The sequence below is a fragment of the Geospiza fortis genome, unplaced genomic scaffold, assembly GCF_000277835.1.
Source record: "Geospiza fortis unplaced genomic scaffold, GeoFor_1.0 scaffold56, whole genome shotgun sequence".
NCBI lineage: Eukaryota > Metazoa > Chordata > Aves > Passeriformes > Thraupidae > Geospiza > Geospiza fortis.
The window spans coordinates 2,531,779-2,541,909 of record NW_005054413.1 but is presented as its reverse complement, the minus strand read 5'-3'; the positions used below and the strand labels follow the sequence as shown (position 1 = coordinate 2,541,909).

The following is a 10,131-nucleotide window of genomic DNA, read 5'->3' as shown; positions in this document are numbered from 1 at the left end:
TTGGAACGCCCGGGTGGTGGCAGCCGGCCACAGAGCCGCGAGAGCAGTCGGCCACAGAGTCCGTCCTCCGTGGTGTCGCTGGAGGAGAGTGGCTCCCTCATTCACTACTACCAGGAGGGCAGTGGTGAGTGGAGAGTGCTGATGCTCCTGCCTGAGGAGGCCAACGCCAAGGGCTGTGCCATGTGTGTCCTCCACAACTACCTCTTCCTTGCAGGGGGCATCGTGACGGGCCCGATGGGCGGCGAACCCAGGGCCCGCCTTTCCGACAAGGTCTTCTGCTACAACCCCCTGACTGACTCATGGAGCCAGGTGCGGCCGCTGGCTCAGCCCCGCTCGCAGCTCAAGCTGCTGGCCCTGGATGGTTACCTCTATGCTGTGGGGGGCGAGTGCCTCTTCACTGTGGAAAGGTATGACCCGCGGGCCGACCGCTGGAGCCCTGTGGCACCTCTGCCCAAGGGTGCCTTTGCTGTGGCTCACGAGGCCACCACTTGCAACGGGGAGATCTATGTGTCAGGAGGCTCCCTCTTCTACCGCCTGCTCAAATATGACCCGAAGCGTGACGAGTGGCAGGAGTGCCCTTACAACAGCAGGCGGCCCCATCCAGCCCTTCCGCTGTGCCCCCTTGGGCAACACCATCTACTGCGTCAACCGGACCGGCACCCTCCGCTTCAGCCTAGCCCAGGACGGTGAGGTGGAAGCAGACGGTGGGCTCAAGGGCACCTTTGACGGGGAGCTTCTTAAAGCTCCCTTGGATGCCAAGGGTGTCCTCCTACCCTTCGTGCTTACCCTGCCTGAGAGGCTGGACAAAACAGGGGACCAGGAGGGCTCCCTCCCACTGTAAGGTGGCTAGCCTGGCTCTGGCTTCCTCAGAGGGGAGCTGGGTTGCAGATCCACAAACTCCCATCTACGCAGGGGACCCTCTCTGTTGTGTCTGCAGAGAAAAGGGGCTTCCCCTTTCCTCCTCTCTGCTCTCAAGATGTTGAGCTGGTTTTAACTCAGCTGTAACTCTTCTCATGTTTGCTGGGCTTTGTGTGAAAAGCCAAGCACACAAAAGTAAAAGCTGCTATAAAGGATAATCTCTGGATTATGTTTGTGCCAATCCCCAATCTGAGAATAACGTTTTGAAACCTGGATTTCTAAAATATTCTTGACTACAGTGTCATAATGGGGACGTTAGTGTTGGTTGTGGTTTACACATAGTTGCAATCTGGGCTGGAGCCTTTTCTGCCATTTGTGGTTTTTTTCCCCTCTGGGATGATACTGAGGGATAAACATTGCTTGCAACATAGTTTAGCTGCATTAAACCAACTATTTCCTGTGTTTAAAAAGTATAGGAAGAACATCTCCATCACAGCCTTTCATTTCTGGTGCAATAGATGGTTTAAGGAAGCTGTGGCACTGTATTAGTCCCAGGAATTTCAACCACAGATGAGGTTGATGAGATACCAAACTTAATGTTTTAAGTAACACAAATGTGAGCCACATGTTTTACTTGGAATACAAAGAAAAAAGAAAAAAAAAGTCAAGTTACCTTTCTACAATGTGGCATTTTATGGTAGATATGAAATGTTGATATGCTCTTTAATTGAAAAAGGCAATGTTTTCTGTATGAAAAGATACTGTTTTATTACTTTTCTTGATCAGAAGTTTTGAATTAAAAATGAACTGAAGCTGTTCAAATTGCAGCCAATTGACATGACCATGTATGCCACTAGAGCTGGGGAAAAACTTCATATGCTCTTTAATTAACTGCAGGTCAAGGAAGGTTAACCTAAACCGACCTGTGGCAAAAGGCCTTTCCCACTTATTTTCAAGACCATCAAAAGGGGACATGGAAAATAGGAATGTGCTACACATATTATATTGTGCACTAGCATGATGTTACTTCCCTGTCTTTTGAGAGACTGCTTTATTTATTTTGAACTAATGATTGCTGTAATCAATAAGTCCTTGTTAATTGCAGGACGTGCTGATGGCACATGCTGTCATTGTGATTCTAAACTGCCCAAGAGTGCTGTTTGTGGGGCAGCATCCAAATGAGGCAAAACCATACAAAACTTCTTCCTGCCTGTGGAAAGTTGGAGCACACTTTTTGTCATGTTACTCAGAACTGGAAAACATGAAATGTCTACACAGACAGACTATATTGAAAAGGGCACATGCATTTATTTTATACATTTTATATTTTAAAAAAATCAGTGGGCAAGGCAAATGTTTTAGCTTTATGGTAAATCACTGAGAAACCTTTTCTGAAAAAAGAACCTGTGTTTTTGCTGGTACTATGCTGAGTATTCAGCATGGAACTCGCATGGACTGTGGAAGAGAATTGTTTATACTCGAAGCTCTAGTATAGATTCATATTTTAGAAAGACATAGGGACCTTACATCAAAAAAAGCAGATATTTTTATGTTTTATTGAGATGTTTTTGTTAAACAGGACTTTAGCATTCTTACACATAATTGCTAGTTCCAAAGGAAGGCAGCAGGCTCTGTCCTATGAAACACCATCTGTACAAAAGAGAATAGTGAACTTTATAGATCTTTCTTTCTCTTTCTTTCTTTCTTTCTTTCTTTCTTTCTTTCTTTCTTTCTTTCTTTCTTTCTTTCTTTCTTTCTTTCTTTCTTTCTTTCTTATTGTTTGGGTTTGTTTTTTTTTTTTTTTTTGTCTTCTCATTGCTGTTGCACAGGGTTTTAATGCAGATGATCTGGTTAGTCATTCTATAGAAAACAGTGGTCCAGTCCTAAAAGTTCTTAGCCAAGGGAGCCTGTTCCCTAGTGAGCTAATTAAAGCATCAGTCAGGCAGGAGCTGTAGGCCTGCGGAGTGTGACATTTATCTTAGCCTCAGTACAGGCTGGTGCAGTGGAATTTAGCATCCTTCACAGAATATTTGATTTAATTCTCAGACGAGAATCCTTGGAAATGTTGACTCTAGATTAAATTACGGCATTGTAGTTTGAGCAGGAAAGAAAAATTACATGTTTGCTTTCAGCATAATTTTTATGTTAACTGTAGAAAGTATTTCAAGCTGTGTAAGGCAAGACTTAGATGCATACTTACACTAGAGATGCAAGTGCTAGGCCAGATTTTGAAATAGTAGCATCACCAGGAACACAAGGAATCGTCTGTTTTATCTTGCAATACAAGGCAATTTCATAGTTCAAAGACTTACGTAGTATAGTTCTTATACTACAGTGTAGTGAGATATCAAGCCAGGTTTTGCATTCCTATTAATTAAGCATTTTCATTCTGCTAATCCATGAAAATGCTTCTAAATGAGTTTTGGGAAGTTTCCATGGTTTAAGATGTGACAATAATCCACAAACTTTTGGGATAGAATGAACCATATCCTTTCTTCCAATATTAATTGCTGTACACTATGAAGAAATACATTTCTACAGTAATAAGTGTTCAAGAAACCTGCAGTGGTTTGTGTTTTTGCTAGCTCCTATTTTTTAAAAAAGTTGAATCAAGTGCTTACCTGCTTTCACTGTGTACACAGTGTCAGTGGGGAGAGTCTGGGCTTCATTAGTATCTGTCTATCAAATCTGTTTCCTTTGTACACTGCATAGTCACAGCCTGATGATTAACAACAGAGGCATGTTTCTAGCCAGATTTCCTACTCTGTGGCCTCTGTTTCCTCCCTGGTAGGCCTGAGGCAGGTTTGCTGAGAATTGTTTTTTCCCCCAATTCTATCTTCACAAAGAAACCCCCCCCTCCCTGCCCGCCCCCGAACTTGAGTACTAAAACCATAACTTAGATAGTCTTCAGGCATTTAAAGACTGAAATTGTCATTCCAGAACCCTCTAGTTTTATTTAAACCTAGCACAACTGTCTCTTTGACATGTGGAGCTGCTGAGCAGTTCACCTCCAACCATTTGGAATTGCTCAGAGCAGTTCCACACCTGCCTACCAAGTGGGATATCCAGAAACCACTGATGTAATAGGGTTTAATTTAGGTACAAACCAAAAGGCCAGGCCACCCTCAAGTTGTGTTTGTATGTGTGTTGTGCTTTTAAATCAGCCATTTTCTCTAGAGTAGCCTGAAGCGTACCATATTTGCATAGGAACACGGAGACCTATGTGTGCTTTCTTAGCCTCCAAGCATTCAGTCCACATCTCCCACCCTCTGGTTGGTTGTCAATGGACTAAAGGAACTCTTGGAGTTAGTCAAGATAGTCATCCTCACAGAGTGATCTGAGACCAGCTAGAGAGACATAGTCTGCCCTGCTGTCTTTCTTCCCCCTGAATCTTACAGTCCTCCCATTTTAATGGGACACGCAGGAGACGGTTGCCCTAATTTTTCATTGAGTAATTTTTCCTCCCTAGACTACTCCTGTTTTCAAGGTTGTCTGCTAGGGAGTTTCAGCTTGAATTCCCATAAGCTTAGTAAGGACTGAACTGGGGCCTTGCAGTTCATGTGTGTGTGTGTGTGTGTGTGTGTTCTCAAACCTCGATGGCTGTTCAGGAGAGGTACATGGGGACCACCTCCTGCGGTTCTTCCTCAGGGGTGAGCTTCATGCAAATCCTCCAAAAGCTCACACACACAGGCTCCTGTACATTGAGTTCTGAGTAGATTCCAGGCCCCACCTCCTGGATGGATAATTCAGCATGGATCTTGTACGAGTTGATACAATCAGATGTGTTTTCTTTGGAAAGCTTTTGCAGACAGGCTCTATGTTTTAGGTTACCAGTCTGAGGTGAGCTCCTCTATATGCTGTACTGGGCAGCCAGACAGGTAATTTGGATTCTTCTCAGGGGTACCACCTTAGTAAAGAGGCATTGCAGTACCTAACAATGAAATGCCTAAAACCTTCATTGAACCTAAAACTAAATCCCCATTTCAATAAAGAAATGTGATTAACAGATGAAACTTTACTGTTTCTATCTACTAACTGGTTCTGCAAAATAGAGATCTTAATTGCAGCAGAAGCATGTGTACAGATTCTGTTTACACTTGAAACTAAGTCAAAAAAGTAATTGGCAAAAGAATAATCCTGTTTGATCAAAACTGGCACTGTTAAGCAACATGGGGAGGATGTTAGTCTTACCCTAGTAATGGCTAAAAATGTGCAGTTGCTGATGTAAATGCTATCCACAGAAAGTTTCTTTGTAAATAAATACCTGGTAAAATTTAAAGCGATGAAAGAATAAATTACTCACATGAAAGCCATACCTCTCCTGTGCTGTTTGGCTCTCAGAGTGCTGTATCCCAATTACAACTGTTCATGAGTAGCTATTGCTTTTCCTGATTTACATCATGTATTCTGTTGACTGCTCCATAAATGTGTTAACCTTCATTATCACAAAACTTAACAATGTTGCTGGTGCTTTGTGTCTGGACTGATATGTAGTGTTTTCTGCTGGAATTAATCCAGATCTAGAGAGAATCCTATCTTTGGACTTTTTTGTTTTTCCCCAGTAGCATTGCTCCTGGGAAACTTAAGAAAACACAAGAAGGGGAAACAGTAGTACTGTTGAGCAGTGATAGTAAAAAGCATTTTATTAATTTGTCTTTTTTCTGCTTTTATTTTCCAAAGTGGATTGGCACTGGTTTAGCAGAACAGCTCTGTTTGGCTATTAGCAATAGTATGAGTCTGAGTACTATTGTAGCAAAGTATGTTTTTACCTATTTCCTGTCTCAGTTCCTACTCTGAGGTAATGTAGTACAAGTTTGTAATAGTTCCATGCATTTACTAGGTTACTGGAACTATTCTGACTTCATATTACTCCTACTAAAAGCAGAGATTGACACACAAGCTCAGTAAAACTGTGTGCTCAGAGTATGTGATCACACACGTTTCATTTGGTTTGGCCTACTGAATGCTGAGAGCTGCTGGAATGAACCCACTGGTATTAGGAATCAGCAGGAGTGCTGGTTTTGGCTGGGGTCAAGTTAATTATCTTCACAGTAGCTGGTATGGGGCTGTGTTTTGGATTTATGCTGAAAACAGGGCTGATAATAGAGCTGCTTTCATTGTTGCTGAGCAGTGCTCGCACAGAGCCAAAGCCTTTTCTGCTCCTCACCCCACCTCAGCAGCAAGGAGGCTGGTGGTGCACAAGAGCTTTGGAGGGGACACATCTGGGACAGCTGACCCCAACTGACCACAGGGATATTGCAGACCATTTGTTGTCATGCTCATCACATAAAGATGGAGGAAGAAAAAGGAAGGGAGGACATGTGGAGTGATGGAGTTTGTCTTCCTAAGTCACCTCTATGTGTGTTGGGACGCTGCTTCCCTGGAGATGGCTGAACACCTACCTGCCCATGGGAAGCAGTGTATGAATTCCTTGTTCTGCTTTGCTTGCAGGTGCAGCTGGTTATTAAACTGTCTTTCTTTCAACCCATGAGTTTTCTCGCTTTCCCCCTTCTGATTCTCTCCCCCAAATCACTGGGAGGAGTGAGTGAGTGGTTGTGTGGGGCTGAGCTGCTGGCTGGGGTTAAACTGCAACAGCATGCTATTTTGGAGACTAACTTTCATGAATTACCCAAAGGAAAGAAATGGGAGTGAGGGATAGGAGGGAAGAGATGAATTCAGAGTCAAAAGTACCTACTGTGTATCCAGTTGAAACAAATAGCAGGGAAGGGAAACTACAGTTGATACTTGAAACAGTGATGACTATAGGGCCAGGTTTTTTTCAAATATTTCTTGAACAGGCTAGGTTTTTCACCAATTATATTGCTACTTTTTACCATTTTACACCTGCAATGCTTCTCAAACCACCACTGTGTTTAATAAGCTACCTTCTGGAGGAGTCTCTTGCTTTGCTTTCAAGTCTTAGTGGATAAACCCTCGACAAATCTGTGAAATCATGAAATAACAATGTCGATGCTGCCACTTTCAACAGATTAATGCAAATTCTTTAGACACTGTTCACAGTTCAGGTGAATTATATGTGTAACTGATGTATTAGTAGTTTCATTTTTGAAGCATATATAGGTAAAGCTTTTTATGTACTCCCAATTTAATGTTGTAATGAAATAAATACTTTAAAAAAAGATTATGTTCCCCATTAAGGATTTCTGGGTAATTGTTGTTTTTTTCTTTGTTATCCATCCAATCAGTAAATGGTATTATATTTTTTCTTATAAAACAAAGACAAAATTATACAAATTATCAGACAGGTAAATATTTAGGAATATTTCTAAGGCTAAGCAAAAAAAGGAATATTTTCATTTCACAGTGCCCTGGGTGTTTGGAACTTGAAATATTCTGCAGTGAAAGCATTTTCCTAAATGCAGATCAGCATATACTCCACTTAATTTTTATTTCCTTTTTTTTCTTTTTTGTTGACAGTATGTTAAAGTGCATTATTCATTTATTGAAGTTACATGTAGGTTTTTCCAAGATACTCTCCTGTATTATGTCCCACATGTCAGATTTTTGGCTGGTGTAGATTTACAGCAGCATAAGTAAAAGCAGAATCAAATAAAATTTAAATTCCCTACTTGGTCTTCTACTTATTTTCTCATCAGATATTTTGCTTGACATGAGGCCATATGACCTGTTTGAAAACTGCAATATTCATAGACTACGTGTGGTGACATTTGCTGTAATTTCTGTTATTTCCTTACCTGTTGCAACATGCAAGCTTTCTTACACTTTCTTAAGAAGAGCTAAATTCTACTGCTGATTAAACCAGGGTAAATCTGGAATAGCTCAACCAAACATCTTAGATTACCAGGTTGTTTTTTTTTTTTTTTCATTCGGCTCCAGATTTTTGAGTCTGTTATAAAATCACTGGGAAAAATAAAAAGAAAAGCTCTGATCGAATAAGACTCAAGCAGTCAGTCACTTGAATGTGTTTTGGGGTTTTTTTTCTTCACTAGAATATAAATTTTTAACTCTTAATTTTTCTCTGTGTTGTGAAGTACAAATTGGGAAGCTTAATGGCAATTAAGCTTATCTCAAGCCTGTACTCCTGCTTGATTCACTGAACATTTTGCACCTACATGTCTCAGGATGCTTAGGCCCCAGGCTCAAGCTTCAGGTGTAGTCTGGTAAATTATGTGACTGGGTCCAATAACCTGTACCATGGTTAATTTTCCAGTTCTGAAATGGTAAACTAAACAATTGTAGCACAAAAGATTCGAGTTTCAAAGACCTCTTAATCTGGGCACACAAAATCCAAGATTGAAACAAGTAACAAAATGTTGTTACTTGTTTCCAGGTATAATGCATCACTAGTTTCCATGTATTCCAAATTCACAGTAAGTTTTCATATAAAAACATCTGCAAGCAGATGGTGTTGCCCTGTATTCCCCTGAAGGCAGAGAAGTGTTGCTGGAAAGACAAATCTTCAGTTGCTAGACTGTGCAAACAGGGAAGTCACATACAGCTGTGAACTCCCATGTCATACTGAGTAATTATCAAGTGAACAACATGTCATCAAACATGAGTTTACAGCCTAAGGACAGATGTACCTATCAGGGGTGGGGACAAATCAGTAGCTATTAGTGCTGGGACTATGCCTAGAAACAAACCCCATTCCTGTTGCAGGATTGCATTGTCTAGGCAGCTGTCAAGAGAAGACAGAAGTCCTAGGCTAAATAACAGCATGTGGCTGAAAGAAGGTCAGGAAGCAATAAATGTGGCAGTACCTGCAGGCTTCTTCTTAAAGTGAATGTGAAGAGGATCTGTGTCTCATAAATCCCAACTGGAGCAGCTGCTTGTGAGCAAGCTCAGGCAGAGGGAGAGGAGCACGACTGTGCCTGACAGCAGTGACACCTGCCTGGCAGGTTGCTGGTGGTGAGCAGTGGGCAGAAGGAGCTGAATGAGCATCCTTTGAATGACAGCTGTCCTGATGTGTTGTCCTTGGGAAGAAGAGAGAAAATGATACATGCCTGGCTGTCTTGTGCCATGCCCTTCATTGCTGTGCTATCTCCCTGTGCTGGCAGTGCCAGTTCTCAAATTCCCTGCTGAGCAGCTTATACCTGGAGAGTCTTGAAGGTGATGACTTTTTATCCTCCTTTTTTTTTTAGCCCGTTTTTTTCCTTTGTGTATTTTTGTTATGCAGTCTTCTCTTTTTTTACCTCTTTCATATTTTTATTTTTTTCCCTTTAGAGGTTGTATATATTTGTCTCTCTACTCAAACATTTCAATAGGTAACATGGGGAATCTGTGAATTTGGAAAAATTACCTATTGGAAATCATTGAAACTCCTTTCATCAGGAGGCAAACTTTCCTTCCGTAGCCTGGTAATTTTTTCCCTTAATACAGCCCTAAATTTTTAGATGAAATGTGGAAGATTTAATGCATCTGCTTTTTGGCAAAATGGAACCATGAGCTGTTCACTTCCTAAGGAAATAGAGGAAGTTGTGAGCAATTAAATTAGTCATAATGCAGACTTAAGAGTTCAGCACCTTTTGTTAAGCCGACCTGAGCTTTTAGTCACCTCAGAACTGCAGCTACAGAGAAAAGGAACTGCAGGATTAAAGTATCCACCAGCTAGGAGGTCTTTGAGGAATAAAGTAAGAGCGCAAACTGCAGCAGAATAAAGTTAATTCCCACACCATTTAGAAACCATTATCTTAGTGGTCAGGGACTAATATACTGACAACTTGGTCGCACATTACAGATGAAGGTGGTTCTTTTTTCCTGTGCCATCACAATCCCCACCTCCATGTCTCATCCCATTCTGTTCCCTTACCCACTGATTTGCAGTTCTTTGCACATGTGAAAAATCATTGCAGAGTCTGGCAGTAGAAAATTTGTAGGAAATTTTTTCTATTCTGCACGGGTAAGCAGATCTGTCATCCTCAATGATGGATCATTTGTCTCTCCCATATTTTTTTCTAGTTAAAGAAAAACATAGGATCATTATTAGAACTAGAGAAATAAAAGCTGAGATTAAAAATAACTTTAGGGAATGCAATTAAGGCAAATAAAGTCTTTCCATCATTGACAGTCTCTTTTTAGATCATAATGAAGTCCTAGACAGGCAGAGAATCTTCTTAAAAATACATTTTAAACTCTTAGGAAAATGCAAAATAATGCAGGTCCATGAGAGAGTTCCTGGGTTCAGAGCAGCATGATGCAGGAACTTCCATGGGTTAATTAAGAGAAGATGAACCTCTTTGCTTTATATTCTTACTGAAGTTCTCTGCTTCTGTGTATCTACTGAAAGCAAAT

General features: G+C 41.2%; 1 protein-coding gene across 1 annotated transcript; it reads left to right on the top strand.

Annotated features, from left to right (window-relative positions):
- On the top strand, positions 1-7,773 carry KBTBD11 (kelch repeat and BTB domain containing 11; the record flags this gene model as incomplete). Its single annotated transcript, XM_005431754.3, is given in 2 exon segments — positions 1-587; positions 589-7,773. Coding segments are annotated over 2 exon segments (840 nt in total), but the record flags the coding sequence as incomplete, so codon positions are not given.
- Between the last annotated feature and the right edge of the window lie 2,358 nt (positions 7,774-10,131).